The sequence below is a fragment of the Python bivittatus genome, unplaced genomic scaffold (assembly GCF_059951505.1).
Source record: "Python bivittatus isolate LINGU-HERP-01145 unplaced genomic scaffold, Pbiv_v1 ctg000050_np1212, whole genome shotgun sequence".
NCBI lineage: Eukaryota > Metazoa > Chordata > Lepidosauria > Squamata > Pythonidae > Python > Python bivittatus.
Genome location: NW_028277033.1, coordinates 6,014,567 through 6,033,247, shown reverse-complemented (window position 1 = coordinate 6,033,247; position 18,681 = coordinate 6,014,567). Strand labels below are relative to the sequence as shown.

The 18,681-nt window shown below is 39.4% G+C and overlaps 1 protein-coding gene across 1 annotated transcript in view; it reads right to left on the bottom strand.

The window, feature by feature from the left end:
• The window catches only part of RET (ret proto-oncogene), a 111,718-nt gene that overhangs the window by 12,772 nt on the left and 80,265 nt on the right, over positions 1–18,681 (bottom strand). The window contains exons 11-16 of the mRNA XM_007420746.4: positions 17,970–18,223; positions 11,558–11,705; positions 6,836–6,943; positions 5,548–5,762; positions 5,335–5,457; positions 2,702–2,772 (exon numbers count right to left, since the gene is read on the bottom strand). Of these exons, the coding sequence (XP_007420808.3) occupies positions 2,702–2,772; positions 5,335–5,457; positions 5,548–5,762; positions 6,836–6,943; positions 11,558–11,705; positions 17,970–18,223 (919 nt within the window). The remainder of the gene's footprint in view (positions 1–2,701; positions 2,773–5,334; positions 5,458–5,547; positions 5,763–6,835; positions 6,944–11,557; positions 11,706–17,969; positions 18,224–18,681) is intronic.

Here is an 18,681-nt window from a genome sequence, read left to right as displayed (position 1 = left end):
ATAACTCTTCCTGCACACACAGTTCTCCAAGTGAAGCAAACAGGGGAAAAACTGATTTGTAAATGACCAGCTGGAATTGTTTCCTTTTTTCCCTAAGCCATCTAAGAAAAATAAAATGTCCATTTTGGAGAAAAAAACAGCCTGGAAACCACATCTCCCTCTCTAGAGAAACAATGGGGATGCTATCCAGATTTTGCTCAATTGCAAGCCTCTGATCGTGGTAGCTATTTGATGATCATGGGTCTCATGTCATGCCAGAAACAGCACTTCACCTTTGTCTAGAAACCTCACTATCACAGATAAGACACCTGGAAGAAGCTTGGTTCTACCAATGTTCCATGTATGCCCTAGGCTTAATTGCTGCAACACTTATTTGTCCAACAACCCTGATGCAGGAGTGGCCTTGTTTTGCTGGATCAGACTAAAGGTCCATCTAGTGCCGCTAAAAAACGTTGTAGTTGCAGATCGTAAAGGAGACTATTCTTTGAAAAGCAACAATCTTCCTCAATGGGTGCAGACTCTACAAGAAGCCCACAAACAGAGTTTTAAAAATGCAGGGGATTGGTAGGTAGAAGCTAACAGACAACCATTCTAAATAATTTTTACTTATTACCACATTACTGTTAATCCACTGTTTAACATTAGAGGTGCAAAGAGACCTGGATTTGCTAACATTTGCTGGAGGTATTTCTCCAAATAAATGCTTATTAAATAACCCAGTTAGACTAAATTTGTGAAGTTTCTGTCATCACATTGGGACAAATCTTTCTTTTTTGCTATTACAGTCAAGTTGGCTATTTCCCAGTGCTCTGTGGTTTCTTCATCCTCCGCTTATTGAAATATGAGTAGAAGTATTCTCTGCTGGCCTGGCCATCCTTCATTTTTCTTTTGTTTGAGGTCTGAGAACTCTCCTTACTCTGTGGATGTATTTTGATACCAAACAACGAAGAGTCTGTTTTCTTTAGCACTTGAATCCAACACGGTTTTTCTATTTGCAAAATTCCCCTAACCTCACTGCAGCCCCATTAGTATGACTCAAAATGGGCTCCAGAATCACATGGGATCCTCCAGCAAAGGTATTGTGGGTTCTCAGAGAAGTTGTAGGGGGAAAGAGGAACCCCATGGCCCAGGGGTAATAGCCAGCAAACAAAAATGGATAAACATAGTAATCTCTGAAAGAGGAACTACACAGTTGCTGTGGAAAGGTATTTTTCTCAAGATAGCTGCGCAAATGAGAGACTGCAGTAAGGAGCAGGGCTTTTTTAAAAAAAGAACAGCACAGAGTTATTCTAAGATGGAAACACCACCTCTTTCCCCAAACCTCCATTTTTTTGCAGTCTCCAAAAGGCCAGGATATTCGTATGCAAAGTCTGAGCAGCCGAAGGAGCTGGTATTAGGTGTGGCTGTCAGTTGAAAAAAAATACATCAGAACAGACTGATGGCGAGTGGCCTACAGGACAATGGGTGGTGTTGTCCTGGGGCAAAGTTTTAGGGATAGTATTGTGACAGCAGAGAATAATATTTTTTCTCTCATCATCCTTTCATTATGATTGCTGGAGAGATCCAACCCTAACAAAGGCAAAAAGAATCAGAATCAAAGGCTGATAAAGTGAGGCTGGTGATGAAGTTTTCACCAAGAGGTTTTGAGTGGCATCTCAGAAAAGTTCTGCTATACGTCATTTTGGCTTTCTATATCTCCTAGAACTTTTTTGCTGTACAAGTACAAATCAGTGTCTGAAAAGAAGTGCATTGCTGAAAGCTGCATGTAAATAATGGCAATTATACTTTTCTAAAAGCCTATGTTAGGGAAATTTGCATTTCAAAAGCCTACATTGGGGAAATGTACATGTCAAATTATGAAAGGAAATTGGGTTGCATGAAAAAAAATGGTCAAGAGCTGTGTATTTTTTTTAACCTGCTAAAAATATTGGCATATTGCCTTTCTAATACTGACAATTCAGCGGACAGGATTTTTAGCTGTTGTGTATTCCTGATCAAAGAATCAAGTTACTCAAGCCGAACTTGGATCCAAGCATTTTATAGAGCTTGCTGTATCCCAGTGGCCTGTGAAATTAATGGATTTTATTGAGAAGGTACCATTTATTATATTTAGCTTAAGAGATCTGGTTTGTTGGAAGACTAATGTTCTGGCAGTGCAGGAGATAAAGTGCTGGAGATTAACTGCTGGAGACTCTGGAATGAGACCTTCCTTGGTGGCTTACAAACATGTAGTCAGCAGCATGGAACGGTAATCATTAGGCAGGAAAAGGACAAGTTGGGTCCATGGATATTTTGGCTGAGGAAAGCTTATTAGGAAAAACTAGACTGAACCAGGATGATTCTTTTTCTGGGAAGGTCAAGAGATAGTGTTGGCATTTTCTATAAGACAAATATGGAACAACACAGGTTTCCAGTAGACACCATTATGACATCATACCTGCATGACATCATAACACAAATAATACGAACTATGTCATTTGCATAATTCACATCATGGCGCAAATATTCATCATCTGCAAAGGTTCATGTAATGATATGACTGACACAAAGTACATATTTCGAGCTATGAAATGATTTGCCCCCTTCCCCCCAGGGATACCCACGTAGAGCAAAAGTCTCTTTCGCACGAACACCACGGAGACCCATGGAGACCCTGCTCGGATTTAAAGATACAAATTTATAATAGCATAAATCGACTTACACATCACTCTGGGTTGTGTAGATGTGATCGAACAGAGACTCTATTGCCATCCATTTTACAGGTATTCGACCCTGTTGGAAGAAAAAGAATGATTACTTCTGGGAAAGAACATCTGAATATTACTTCTAAAGGCAAAATTTGCAAGCAGTTCTTTTTTATCCATCTTTTTCAATTTCTGTCATCGCTTTTTCTCAGAGAGAAGTTCTTTTATTTTCAGGTGATAGACTTTCCAGTTACTGTATACTAACTTGGCCCAGAGAAGATTCAAAGGTTACAATATGCAGAATTATCCTGGTTATGTTAGTTAAGAGAATTGGCAGAAACATTTTTAATGTTTTCTTTTCTTAAAATACCACTGCTGTTGAAACATGAGGGACTGGTGGTAAAAGAGACGCTTAGATTGTAAGACACAGACATTTGGAGTGAAGAAATTCCATCATGGACGCAATTTCATTTTTTAGATTTTAGCAGAATCCCTTTTGGTACAATTATAAAGGCCAGAAATGTGCTCGATTTAAAAGTAAACCAAGAATAATCTGCAATGCTGTCTTTCACTGAAGTGGACAACCTTAGTATATAGCAATGAAATGATTGTAAATGTTACCATTTTTTGTGCTTTACATTTCACCTTGTTTGATGACATCCTACATGACTGAGAAGAAATTGTGCACCAGTTGGAGTGAAAAGACAGTCACTCAGCGAAAGAAACCAAACCAAAAAACTGTATTCTCCAAGTCGTGCTAATTACCATACTGCTAGAGAGGGAGCTATTTTTTGTATGTCTTGAGTTGGGTTAATTTATATGCAGAAGCTGCCACTATAAAATGTGGTCTAAGTTTTGGTTTCTGTAATTCATGGTAAAGGCAAAGTAGAACTGATTTAAGGAAAGAGGGTTTTTTCCCAGCTGTCAGATAACGGCTGGTGATTACATGGTGAGGGCATGAATCCTGGGTGTGGAAAAAATGTCATAAAGATTGCTCTTCCTCTGGCAACGTGGGTGTGGAGAGATAATTATTTGGCAATTATAACGTTTGTACAAAACAAAACCCTGAGAAGAACTGCAGCGTTCAGCCTCAGAAACAGTCCCACCACACCTTCAAGGAGATGACTGACTCTTGCCTTTTTTAACACTGCTTTATGGGGCGAATAATATTTTGAAGCACCTCGTGTTTCCCACGCTGATACTAGTTACAGAAGCTTCCATGAACGGTCTGATCCTCTTTCAGAAACCATCCAAATGAGTGGTCGTAATTGCATCTGATGGCAGAAAATCCCATAATTTAATTATGCATTCTATAAAGTACTTATTTTTATTGGCTCCGAATCTCCCTGGATTTAGTTTTGGTGGATAACCTCAAATTCTTAATGTTGTAAGGGTGGAATAAAAATTTTTAAAAATGCTCACGCTACATTACCTTCCATACCTCCAGCATGTCTCCTTATTTTTCCCAGCTAAAAAAAAAATCCCTAATGTTATAATCTTCCCTCACAAGAGAACACTTTTTCTCACCTTTTCCAGATATACAATATCCTTTTTGTGGTGCAGTGTAATGAGCTGTACGTAGTAAGGTCACAACAGATTTACATAAAGTTTCTTTTCAGTTCTTTTTCCAATGATTCTTAGCATGGAATCTGCTTCGGTTTTTTGTTTCATTTTGCTTTATTTTAGCAGCAGTGATATACTATATTGACTTTATCCATTCCACACCCTTTTCTGGTCAGACTGCCAGTTCGGGCCAAGAAGTATATATATGAAATCAGGATTTTTTAGAAGTTCTAATACAGTATGTATCCAGTTGTACTTACTTACATTGAATCATATTTGCCATTTTAAAGCTCAGTTGGTTTCTTGAAACCTTTCTGATGCTCTGGACAAGCTTTTTATTACCCTGAATAATTTGGTGTCATCTCAAACCAGTTCATTTATATATATAGGCAACTGGAATGATTCAGTTGAATCCTTGCATTCTGTTTCTACAGTTCCTGATGTGTATCAAAAGTGGTACTAGAATAGAAGACAGGAATAGTTTTGATGGGAACACAGATCTGGCTTCCATTCCAATTTCTGACTGGAAGTTGCCTTTGTAACAGTCAGTTTGGTCCCTTGAATTCTAGAAGACAAATTTAAATCTCCTCGTAAGAGAATTGCAGGGGAGAAATTTACATGTTTATGGTTTCTCCAGGATTTGTTGGGTTTAAAATATGCCAGAAGAAAAATTAGACAACAGATTTAGCACTCAGGGTTATAAAAGGCGAGCAATTCAATTCCCACCCATTTGTACAGAAGATTGGCTAATAACAGCTTTCCCTCAACCCCGGCTTTTCCACATCACAATGGTGAAACACTGTTGGACTTTTAATCAAACTCAAATGAACGCCCTTGCCTCAGCAATAATGATAGGCAGAGATCAGAAGATACCACTTCAGCAACCTCTTGTGGAACATCTTGTGGACCAGGGAGATAAAAATGGTGAACCACACCTTCCTATTCTGTCCATTTTATAAAGCTATTTGTAGACACTGATTATGCCCCTTCCTACTTCAATGCTCTAAGTCCCAATATTTTCTAGCAGCCTTATACAGATCCTTCTAATAAACAGATCAGCGTGGAAATGAATAACTGTGTGCCTCACCTTGCTTCTCTTGACATAAGAGTCCTCTTCATAAACATCCCGTGACAAGCCAAAATCAGAAATCTTCATTTTACGCCCTTCTGCTACTAAGACATTCCTGGCTGCTAAATCGCGATGCACAAGCTTTGGAAAAATAAAAATAAGAAATTAACAGACATGCCTACCATAGAAAAGACCATGGAAATAGGGTGGGCATCTAGGGGAACCCCATACCTTCATTTCAGCAAGATACTGCATGCCACGAGAGATCTGCCATGCAAATGAGATCAGGTCGCCCATAGTCAGGGCACGCTCATCTGGGTTGTCCAAGTAGCTAGAATTTCTGTTTGTATCACTTCCCACATAGCTGGGTCCCACTTTCCGGCTTTCCCTTAGAAAACTCCGCAAGGAGCCATATTTAGCATACTCCACGATTAAGTATAAAGGCCCTGAGGGGAAAGATGCAGAAGAAAAGTTAAATCAACTTGCTCTCAATAGACAGATGCAACTGGCAAAATATGACAAGTTCCTTGATTTAAACAACAACAAACTCTGCACCAAGAGAAGATCAGTGTAGTCTGACACATCACTATTCAGAAGTGTGCCCAACTGAATTGGGGGATAAACTGATATTTTATTTATTTATTTCCCACGGCATGCATGCTGCCTCCATCATAAACTCACAATAATCCTTCAAAGCCCTTGTGCATCATTCGATCTGCTAGAAATCACATCACACAAGGAGCTTATGCACAATAAAAGTTTCCCACTTTGACTGTATTTTGGAAATACAGCTCAGTATTTGGGGAAGCCACCAATATGGGATATATGTTTCTAAGCTCTCCTCCACCACCTTTCATTTAAGATGTTCACTTCTCAGGATCATCTTAAACCAAACGTGTCTTTTTCCAGGGTTGCGAATCAGCTTGGAAGGGAGCCGCAGAGGAGCAGAAGCAGTTACTTTACGGCATTCCCAACAGCTGCTACGTCTGTGTCTACCCATCTTCCAGATCATAGTTTGCTGTTCCAATCCAGCACTCTGCACAGCCTTACTGCGCAGACAGTCCAGGTTACCTGCGGATTCTCTGAAACATATTACAACACAAATCAGCAGAGACTCTCACAAGGCAAGATCAGAAATAATATGATAATTGCTAAAGAGTGCACTTGCCTTAGAAACTGAGAATCTGAGGTCATTGCTCGCGACAGCAATTGCTATTTATATGGTCCAGATAAATAAGACCATGCTATGGAGAGTTAACAGGTGCATGGTTCTTCCTAGGCAAACCTAGCTTTTAAACTCTGAATGTTCTGTCCAGCCAGGAATCTAAAAAGAGCAGAATTGCCCAGGACTCTTGCTTCTTTTTAAATAGGCTGGAGCATGTCCCCCAACTTTTTTCCTCTTCTTTCCATGGACACACCCCACTGTGGTCCGTCCCGTGTTCTTCCACTCCCACCCTTAGGATCCCTCATTCTCTCTTGCTCATTCTTTCACTCTAGGAATCAAATGCCCGGCACTTACCATCCTGGCTACAAGCCCCGTAGAGTCTGATGACATGAGGATGATTCACCTGTTTCAAAAGGTTGAACTCAGAATGCAAATCCCTGAGCTCGCTTGTGGAAGCATTTTCTGCAGAACAGAGCAGGAAGAGAGAAGCAACCCATCAAGGCACCCATTCTATGACCAGAGGCATAATTTACCAATTATACTTGAGAGTATTATGTAAATAGTGGAGAAATGACTCTCCTTTTGATGAGATGATGGCAAACATAATGCAAGTCTTGCTATTTTTTTTTTTTTTACATTAAACTTCCAAGCTTATATCAAACTTCCAAGATCATTTGTAAACCAGAGTTGCTGGGGTTGGGCGGCATATAAACTTAACAGACCATTATCCCAGCTATGGAAAAGGCACCTTTGATCTTTATTCTCCCAAGGGAGATAATGCAGAAAGCCCATCTTTACTAATGATCTGTCTACTGAAATTCCATCTTCTACAAAGCTCTTAAAAGAACAGGAGCTCTGTCCTGCATTGTGTCTAGTCATTTTGATTAGTTTCCTGTCCTCACTTTGAACCATGTGATATGAGCCGTGTCAAGCTTACAGATACTGTTAATTCATCCACAAGGTCAATCATCCCTGGTAGGTGTAGAGGTGAACAATTCCTGAGCATTACACAATCTTTAAACGTTACCCAAACGCCAACGAAGAAGGGGAAAAAAGAATGACTAAGTCGCAACAATTACAAGGGGGAGAGTACTGATGCATTTGGGTGGAAAGTGACACATCCATTTAAGCTTCTCTGGCAAAGCTGAACTGGTGATTATATTTATTAGAGGTTAAGGAAAGAAAGAATAGGCACAGGGAAGTAATATGAGGGAGTTTAGAAAGCAGAACTTGGGTAGAATTGGAAGCAAATCAAAGCACCACTTTGATTTGGAAATAAATCAAACTTGTTTAAGCCCAAGAACTGGGATCAGACAGACATATTTACTTAGACTTTAATTTCAAAGTACATTCCTGTGAATTAGCTGGAATTCACATAAAAATACTTATATTTTATTTCATCAAAGTATGAAACAGAATAATGTAAAAAAAAGGATAGACAGTAAACCGGGGAAATCAAATCTTGTTTTATGAGGTTGACTGAAGACTTTTTAGACAAAAAGCCCCATTAGATTCCTTGACTGACACCCTTTTTCAGTCACTGGGTTGACATAACGTCTAATGTTTCAGACCCTATAACACACTGCAAAGGAAAGCATAAGAATGGATGCTCATCATTCTGTCACTGCTCTCAAGTGTATGTGGTGTTTCAAGATTTTGAGAACCTTCCTTGAAAGAGAAGTTGAGATGGCCTGCCAAGGAGCAATAAAAATGTAAGGTCCTCACAGGATCATCAGCAGATTCAAACAAATGCACATTCCTTTCAGTAACTTCATGAGAAGATTCATAAGTCCAAAGGAATATCTGTTGTTAAGATTTAACCTCCGTGAAGGGGGGGAAAAGGAACAGAATCTGGAAGGAGATACTGACAAATCAAGCTGAACTCCTGTTTACTACATTGTCACATCAGTGTGGTTATCTTGGCAACAAGATGAGGGCCAATTCATCATTTTCATCTTCTTGGGTACTTTGTTGACTTCTCAGGCTAGTCCAAAGCTCTGAGATTGCCTGGTAGATCTTCCCTCCATATGCTTTTTTTTTCTTTTTTTTACACCAACCAAGAATGTCTAGGTGCTGCTGAGAAGTGTACATCCTGAACTTGTATCTTCTATTGATGGCAGAGACGTGCTCTGTCAAGGCAGACCTAGCAAATGATTACTTCATCACAGCATTCAGTAAATCATGCAGTGAACCCTCAAGATGTTTGAAATAGCAACTTTTAACAAACAGCTTAGAAAGTTGGGGAACCTCCTCTTCTCCTTCCTAAAAAGAAGACTTCGCCCCTCCCCAGCTGTGCCTTGCTGAACCCATATGTTACTTAAGGGAGAAGGGCTTTCATTCCCTGTGTGTTTTTCTTCATTGTCAACTATATACAAAAACAACCCAAAAAAGTCATTGTAACCAGTGTCGGGTTACACTGGTTTGGCTGCTTAAACCACCACTTCCAAGAATCTGATTCATTCATGGACACTGACAAATCGAATGTTGAAACTCTTCTGGCATTCCAAATCTGATACACTTTGGTGTTGTGTCTGAATCTTTTCAGTGATGTACTGTATCTTCGAATCTAAATTGATACCCATTCCTGGCAGAAACTAACTTGTAATTTGGCAGAAGCTTGCTCCTTTGTTAACTAAAAGGTAAATTGCAACAGATGAAAGAACATAGATAAAAATTTCCTGATATAAAGATGATGGTTGAAGAATATTCTATCAAAATGCCAACCTGCAAATGTACAGTATTTTGTCTGAAAATGGTTTCAAAACTCTGATACTGAACCAAAGGGAGTTAGAAAGTATTTGTTGAAACTGCAGCAAGTTTTTAAAGATGTTCCTCATTATTGCTGGGTTATTATTCAGTTTCAGAGAATATTTACATTTTTGGAGGAGGTCAACATTTCAGTTCCAAGTATGATAACTTTTTTCATTCTAACCCTTCAGATCAGTTGCAAGATATTACAGAAACGATCAGGATAGATTTGAAGATTATTTCCAAAGGTTCCAGAGAGATCTGAATGAGGTAAACAAAAGTGGTTTTATTGAACCAACTAAACTTTTTGACAAATTTAAAATGTCTCCTAGTGAAGCTCACAGTTTGTGTGCTAGTATTACCACGGTAAGAAGCCTATTTCTATAGCCCAACAAACTGCAATCTAGATACATAGAAATAAACCACATTTACACACCATTCAAAAGAGACAATAAAAAAGCTAAGAAGGAAACAAAAAGACCAGAACACATCCCCTCCAGCAGCCTACACCCAGATAAGCAGGGATTAACACCAGGCTAACAATCAAGCAGAAAACAATACCCTAATCAAGGAACTACTCCTACCCCCATCAATGTTGGCAGGGCAAGCTACTGTATATAAGAACAGAGAGCAAACCCCACTTCCTTCCAGCACTGAAGATGTTACCTAGCCAGGTAACAAAACATTTGCAAGCAAACAAGGACTCCACAAACTACAGTCTATTTGAGGAACAATATTTAAGTCACTGTGCCAGCCATACAATAAAGAGAGATTTCCAAAAGCCGTTGACAGCTGTTGCATGTTGACCCTTCTGCAAAAATCTGAGTTTCAGCAGAACCAACTTCTATGTATAATGTGCATGTGGTCTTGCCTCAAGTTACTTTGTCCCCTTCCCCTCTCAGTCTGAGTTCCAAAGGCTAATTTTCTTGAATATTCAGGACTGCACTGTCTGTTTTCCAGCTGTACACACCCCTTCATGCTTTTCTTTCTTCTCCCCCTGACATATTCCAGTTCCATCGTGCCTGATCGGAGGCTTGGCCTAGTCCTAAACCACAGATTTCCTGACACTCTAGTTCAACTCTTTGGCTTGACTTGGCTAAAGACTCACAGAAGGAGCTCGGCTACATTAGAATTTCTATTGCAGATAAGAACAAAGCCACGTGTAAAACAGCTGATTGCCCATGGCAGTACAAAGACATCAGGAACTTTTAGATATTCAAGAGCTTTAAATGCAGGAGTTTGAGACTTCAGTTCTAGGCTTCTTCCTCTTCCCTTCCAAATTAACAGATGGTTATTGCAGCACCTGACGCCTTGAAGCCAAGCAGTTGTTGTAGGTTTATGTAATGGCTATTTCTGATTTGGGACCTCTGGTTTTTGTTTTGCCCACCTCAATCCTTACCCCTGGGGTTGGGATTGCTTAGTTCATATGCTTGCTCTGTTCAACCCAAGGACTTCAGAGCCTTTCTAATGACAGTATGGGTTCTGCCAGTGGAAAAAGAAGGAACAATTCACTCTCTGTCCCCAAAATGTGTTCAGGACTGTTAAAGGGACCCTCTGGTGCAGGTTAGAACATATGGATGACTTCAGGGGACAGAAAAGAAGAAAATTCTGATGCACAAAAATTTAACCCAATAGCAAGCTTATGGAAGAGAATGGAGAGGAGATACTGTAAACCAATATGTTTTCGGATGGTTTTTTAACTTGTCCTCCACTTTCACATCCTTTTATGACATACCAAGAATCTTTTTGGCAGGTGTAAGGATTGGTATTGCTTAGTTAAAGATCTGGCTCTTATTTATTGACAGGGTGACTGTAATAAGCACCTGATGAAACTGAGCTGCTATTTTTATAGCTGTGCGTGGCATCTTCCCCTTAATCTGATGGGCAGCACTCAGATACAGCTAAAAAGCAGGCCATTCTTATAAAGCTGTGAGATGCCTCTATCAAAAGATAATTTAACTGAGATGCATCGGCAAAGCTAACACTCTGCTGTCACATTCCATCAAATTACTACCACTGGTCTGGCATAGGCAGTGTAGCACAGCGGTTAAAATGTTAGAGCTAAACTGGGTAGATCTGGACCTGGACTTTATTATGGACTTCAGGGGGTGATTGCTGTCTCTCAGCCTCCCATGGTTGTTCTTCCAGGGAGAAAATTAGAGATGAATCCCAAGTGGGCCACCTTGAGTTCCCACATCAAAGGTGAGATATATACTGTATGTTATAATAAGTAGACAGATACAGAACAGGAATAGATGACTGTTTTTCTTCCAAGCTAGAAATTACCAAATTATTCTCAGATCTTCCCAGGCCCATTACAGAACCTACCTTTCAACATTTTCACTGCCACAGTCGTATAGCCAGTTTTGCCCTTAAGCCTGAAGGCTGTTGCTTTGACAACTTTTCCAAATTCTCCCTCACCAAGAGTCTTGCCAAGCACCAGATTCTTCCGAGGAAATTCCCACTTAGGATCTTCCTATAGAGAAAAGGAAGAAAGGAAAAAGGCTACAAAACCAAAATCAAGCAACATCTGAGGGATCTGATACGTGCATCTTTCTCTCTTCCTGACCACAAGATTAATATAGTTGCCACATGCTCCTTGCTGGGGGTAGGCGGAGAGGGAGAACTGAACACTTCTATTTAGGGTTCTATGCAAGAAAAAAATTAATTCTTAACTCAAGGCAACTGACTTGAATGGATTGCAGTCATGATGCCAGTTCACCCCAGTTTGCCACAGGTGTAACTGTGGGATGAGTATTAAGCCCAGCTAACCTATATAAATATTGCCTTGGGACCTATGGGCTTTCTGAAGCAGACACCTATTGGCCAACATATTTAATGTCTTATGATCCAAGTTGTCTGAGAAAAACACCTGGAAATTTTTCAGTGGACTGCAAAAATTTTTTTTAAAAAAGCATAAATTGGAAATATGAAGATACAGCACTTAGTTCTAAATTAATCAGATCACCTATTACAATGGTAGTTGGTGTTTACTATATTCCCTTTTGTCAATTATTTGAATTCTGCATAAAAATTATTTTAGGAGGAAATGTAGCCTGCTTTGCAGAGTTTTGACTTCTGAAGGAAAGATTAGACACAAAACCCAGAACTGCAAGATTCTGTTATTATAGCCAATCTCAATAAAAATAGTTTGAATCTTTCTGCGGAGTTGATGCTCCAGTCTCATCTACCTAGCATGGCTAACAGCAGAACCACTCATGATCTGCAGAGCAAGTTGTGATCCCAGGTTTTCTATAAAATGCAGAGAAGGCAAACGTGCTTCTGTGATTAAACAAGGAGTTACCGTTTAAAATACAACACGCTATCTAGAGAACTACTCAAACTACTAGAGGTTTCTGAATGTAGGAGGAAGATAGCATTAAAACACCATAATAATGCTATAATAATCATGGTCAGTGATTTAAGAGACAATGAGAACCAGTGCTACTATTTTATATGGGCCAAATATATGTGACCAGAGGTCTGATATACACATCCCCACCATCACACTGACTCTAAATATAAACTAGGCAACCACAAACATACAGGGATCTTTTAAAAGCACATTTTAAAAGTTGCAAAAGGACACTGCAGTTTTTAAACCCAATAAGGACTTCCTTCTGTCTAGTTGGACAGTACGCTGCCTAGAGAAAGTGGAAGGAAAAGAATTAGGGAAGCAGATGATCAAAACTTGGGGGGGGGACTAGATCACAGTATAGTGCTTGTCAACTGGATGACACTATTCTGTGGTGGCCCACCATACCACAACACAGATATCGGGACTTATAACCCATGAGTCACCATAGCACAATATTTATTTTATTTTTTATTTATTTATTAAATTTTTCAACTGCCCATCTCCCCCCAATGGGGGAACTATGGGCAATTCACAACAAACATTCCAAACATAAAATATATAAATACATAAAACCTTAATTAAAAACATTACTAAAAGGGAGAAGGAGAAGGAGAATCCAAGAGGATGAAAAATCTGAGGCTGAAGACAGGAGGCCTCTATGGGGCTAGCCATCCCCATGCTTGAGGTATTCCCACCCCACCCCACCCCACCCCAGGCCAGGTGGCAGAACCAGGTCTTCAAAGCCTTATGGAAGGCCAGGAGTGTGGGGGCCAATTGCACCTCTGGGGGCAGGATGTTCCAAAGAGCATGACCTGGCTCTACCTAACACGGATGCCTGAGCTGAAAATAGAAGAAAACACAGGAGGAAAAGTGGTTCTGTTCATGAGACAGAAAGCTGTAGATCTGCTATTTATACCAGATTTGCCCAATTTAGAGGGTTTTTTTTTTCTTTCCAGCAGCTTGCCAAATGTAGTCTGTTCTGAGACCTTAGAACACACAATCCATAGTAGTTTATTGGAAGAGGTCCCAGCTCCACATTTTACAACTCTACAAGCTTGACAGCTACCCCATAGGACTGGGAAACTAATATTTATAAATAGTAGGTGGCAATTATGCTGGAATCTATCTAAGTCCTCTCAGTATTAATGGTGCCAGAAGTAAGGACTAAATGCTGTTTGTAAACATAGTTTGCGCTGATTTATAAACTTGGGGAATTGAAGGGGAAGGAAGATTCTTTTGAGAAGCCACCTATTCATCCTAGACAATTGCCTTTCTGTTCTGGGAAGCTACTAGAAATGAAAACAAATAACATATATGCTTCCATGGAAAACATCTGCTCCTAATACCTAAATACATCATAGAAAGGCATGTGGTTTGCACTTTAAGCTTTTTAGGTTCTTTCTTTCTTTTTCACTTTTTCTGTCCTAATTTAGTTTGTAATTATATTATATTATATTGGCATACGATTCACAGAGAGTTTCAATGGCACCCAAATTCCCCCGTCCCCATATACTTATATGCATTGCACTTATTTATGCTTGCATTTCAGAGCCCAAATTAAGCAGACATTTTTAAAGTTAAGCTACCAGCTCATCATATAAGGCAATACTTCTGAAACTGAGCCTAAAAAGCCCGTAGGCAGCAGACTGTCATTTAAATACCAGGATTTATTTGTTTGTTTGTTTATTTATTTATGACATTAATTATTAAGTGGAGAACATGTGTTTGGGGATGGTTAGTTATATTTTCTGGTTGGTAACCTGTGGACCCAATTAAGATATTGTTAGAAGAGCATCACAGTTCCCAACTGTATTGCATGTAGCACTATGTATTTATTCCACCATTTGCAAAAGCTTAGGGAAGACAGCAGTAGGGGAATGCAGAGTTAACTGCTGTGATTCCCAAGTCTCCTGATTCTCTTATGTAGGGTGGTTAATTTTATAGGCAGCTGAAGTTGGAGCTGTGCACAAACAGTGCTTTCAATCTCCCTCTCCTATTACTATTATGTCATGTGCTTTACAAGCTTCAGCCTGATCTTCCACATGCCTCTTCCATTTTATGAAGAAATGGAGGCTGATTGGACAGCTGGTCCACATTATCTCAACAAGTCCACAGCTGAACAAGGCAGGTTATCCCCAGAAACTAACCCATCAGCTTCTTCCTGAGCTCTGCCATTTCTTTGTTTTTAGACCAGGTGGCATGTTTGAAATGTTAAGAATAAGTTGCAGGCACTCTCACAAAATGGCTGTCATGGGGAATATGGAAGAAAAAACTCCAAAGCATCTCCTGTATTTGGATGATGCTAGAGGTTGCTGTGTTGCTCTCCAGTGTGCAATATTTTTTCTTTGTTTCCAGCTAAGAGAATCTAAGCATGTGGGAAAGCAAGTCTTTGACAAGAGGGGTAGATAAACTGGTGCCCTGGGGCATTATGCTGGGGATCAGGGGCAGGTCACTGGTTGGCACGAACTAAAACCTTGTCCTGCCCTGCAGGCTGTGTGCTTATCAGCAGGGACAAAAACACAAACTCCTTCATCCTCCTGCTGTAGGGAAAGGAATGACAGGCATGAGATTTTCATCTTTCATTGGTTTTGGGTCTTTCTCTCCACCAGTTCTTCTGGATACCAAGGAGGAGGTGGTGGATCTAAAGTGGAATGCAACATCCATATTCTTAATAATCACAGACATATTGCAAGAAAAGAATGGAAGCCGGCATGGTGATCTGATTTTTCCTCAAATAAAGGGGACCAGCTGGTTCCAAGAATCCCTGTCTGCTTTCACCAAGTTGGGTCTCTCTGCTGGGCAGTGGGTGAGGTCTTTCCCCTCCAAAAGAGAACACGCGTGTTTTGGGAAGTGGGAGGAAGCACCCACCCCATCTGATGCTGTTGCATCACCTACCCCTTGGAAAATTAAGAAGATTGAGAAGATTATCAAGTAACAAGTGTGCAAACCAAACACCCAAAGTTGGAGCTGGGGAATTGTGTCTTGGCCATCTGGGGACTAATTTATAGAGCTAAGTAGTGTAAAACAAATAGCGTACCCTCTCTCTCGCTCTGTCATTCAAGATACAAATGGGTGACTATGACAACCAGATTCCAATTTGCTTCTTAAAAACCAAACCAAACCTTGCTTTCATTTAAACGATGACATTTTCTCCAGCGAGGAACTGAGTTTGATATATTGTACTGGTACAGTTGTTAACAGCTGCAAGGGGAAATTGCTGGCCGAGGTTGCTAGGAAACATTAAAATAATTGATTGCAGGCTTCAGAAAAACTAGTTAACTGTAATCTAATTGCTCCTTCCTGTAGAACAAGCAATCATGTGTTGTGTTCCTTACCGAAAGGCACATAACTAACAGACAAACTATTGTAATGAACAGAAATGTGCAAGTTTTCTGTTCATATAGGCTTAATATGGTTGGATCTCAAAATGCACGTAGAAACTAGTGATTTGCAAATAATAACACACATTACTTTAGTGAGTATTTTACTTGTCCGTATACCTTATATCTAGTTGCAATCCATAAACATTCTATTTAATCAGCTAGAATTATCAATTTATTAAATCTAGCTCATGTCAAGTGTCACAGTTATTGACTTCTTAAACCATTCCACTCATCTTTTTATTGCTTTTAAGCTCCCAGAGAGGGAAAATAATTTTATTTATTTATTTATCAGCCAAAAATAGGGGGGGAAAGATAATAAATAAAACCTGTTAGCTGTTACATGCAAATTTCCATTATATACTGAAGTTTTATATGCAACTTTCTCTAAGTTATGCTTTTTTAAAGAATGCAAATAGCCTGATATGTATGTTTTTTAGAAAGACAAATATTGAATAGATACCGCTTTTTAAAAAAACAATTTTGCCAATAAATGCTTTCTCAAATGCAACTTCCCAGCAATTATGTTTTTTCTGCCCCCTCTGGGCAGATGCCTTGTTGTATAAAATTTTGGCATGGGGCATGACGACAAATAAAGTTGAAAGAGTTGCTTGCTCAGAAAGCCCACTAGATTGCTTAGAAAGGATGATAAACTACAACTAAGACGTAGGTAGATGGATTATTGCTGGAAAACCCTTCCAGATGCAACAAACTCTTTTGGATGAAGTTCACCATCCAATATGATCACTGGAAGCCCAGACAGTCCAAGCTAGTTCTGCAGCTTTTCTTGATCAGAAATAGCTTCCTGTAATGATTAATGCCCTGGTAATCGCCAGGATAATTACTGTATATGATTTAATCTACTGGTGATGAAACTGGCAGTGAGACTTCAGCTACAGCAATACCCAGCTACTAGACCACTGAGCAGCTTGTCTAACTGGATTCCCTCCAGTGTTTTGCATCTTGGGTTGATGGTAGCTCCACACAGCTAACGTTTTGATCATCAAGGTAAAGGTGAGGACTTTTTTGAGTTGAACTCAACATGACCACGTAAAGACATTCTTAATACACATGTTGCCAAATTTGAGCCCTGGAGGCACAGATGATCTTATTCAGCTACCAAATTCAATTCCATTTGGAAGGTTGTCAGAACATTTGTGAGTTGGCATTGGCTAGCCAGGTTTGTCAGCTGAAAAATATTGAGTGAGAGAAATATTCATTCTAGACTTGAAAATGCAAGGGGCCTTCTGGAGGGGCCTGAATAAAAGATAGATAGATAGATAGATAGATAGATAGATAGATAGATAGATAGATAGATAGATAGATAGATAGATAATCTTTCCCAAGGGAATACAGATGAAGACATACAACACCAAAGTTTTTCTACTGCATTTTGCACTTAGTTTTTAAGACAACATAGGCTTCAGTACAGAAATAAAACTTGCCTGTTTGTTATTTGAAAATAGGGATTATTTTTGCTAAACAAAACAACAACTTTCTTCATTTTTCCTTTGAAAACCATGGTTTTTAAGAAAAAGTATTGCTAAGACTGCAGTGTTAGATTAAGTATATACTGTATCAACATCTCAGTTCTAAATATTTGTGTTTGTGTGTGTGTATACACACACACACACACACACACTGCAAACACAATCTTGAGAATAAAATTATGAACTACTCCTGTTTTAGGAGCAAAAATATCTGGAAAAGTACTTTATTTTTATTCTCAAGTAGTGAACTTCAGAAACTTTGTTAGTGTGTTTTCCTTAGTACCAAGTAGTATAGTGTGCTGGAACTACTGTTATAATAAGTGTGGTAAAGAGTTTGTTAATGAATGCTTCCAAAAATGTTATTACAACCTCTTTTATATTATATATCCTTCTACCCCCTCCTTCTATCTCCCTCAGGGACATACATGCTGTCTTGCGATGAAGTATAGCCTCAGCTAAAACATGGGTAAGGTATCTTCCTCATTAAGCAGCTGATAATGAGAAGAACTTACAGGTATTTTAAATGTGTCTACCGACATTTGGTTCTCAGAGTCCATTGATGGTCGACGGACGTTACTTGATGAGTAGTTTATGGGGTAGGCCTGAGCTGGGCGCCGAAAGGTCATTTCTGCTGAGGCAATAGGTGGCTTTGGGGAATTCTTGTGGTAGCGATGAATGAAGTAGGAAGAGAGGACAACTGAAATAATAAAGGATAGCAGGACTCCTCCTGCAATCACTGTTTTGCACATGTCATCACACAAAGGTTCTGTAGAGAAAGAAGACTGATATGAGACCATGTACCGCAGATTCTCCTCTCTCCTGATCTCCCTGTCTACACCATTTCTACCAAAATATTAGGAAAACGAACAGGGAGGCAATCTTGCTGAAGAAATTTCTATTTCAGAAAATGTCCTTCAACCATGGACAATGGTCATGGCTTGCTGTTGCAAATCAACAGTCTGTACTGTCAGCATTGCCAAACAGAGTCTGAGATACCATCTTCCTATTCTTAATTCTCTTCCACAATCCCATCTCTGTTAATTCTGTTCATTCTCAGTTTTGGTTAACTGAGGGTTAAGACAGGGACAATAGCTGTGATGTGAGGAAATATTATTTGATTAGTAAGAACTCTTTCTGGTCCTCCATTTTCATTTTAGTTTAGAATCATATTCTAATAACACCACGGTTATTGCAATATTATTCTCAGGGATGGACAGTAAGAAT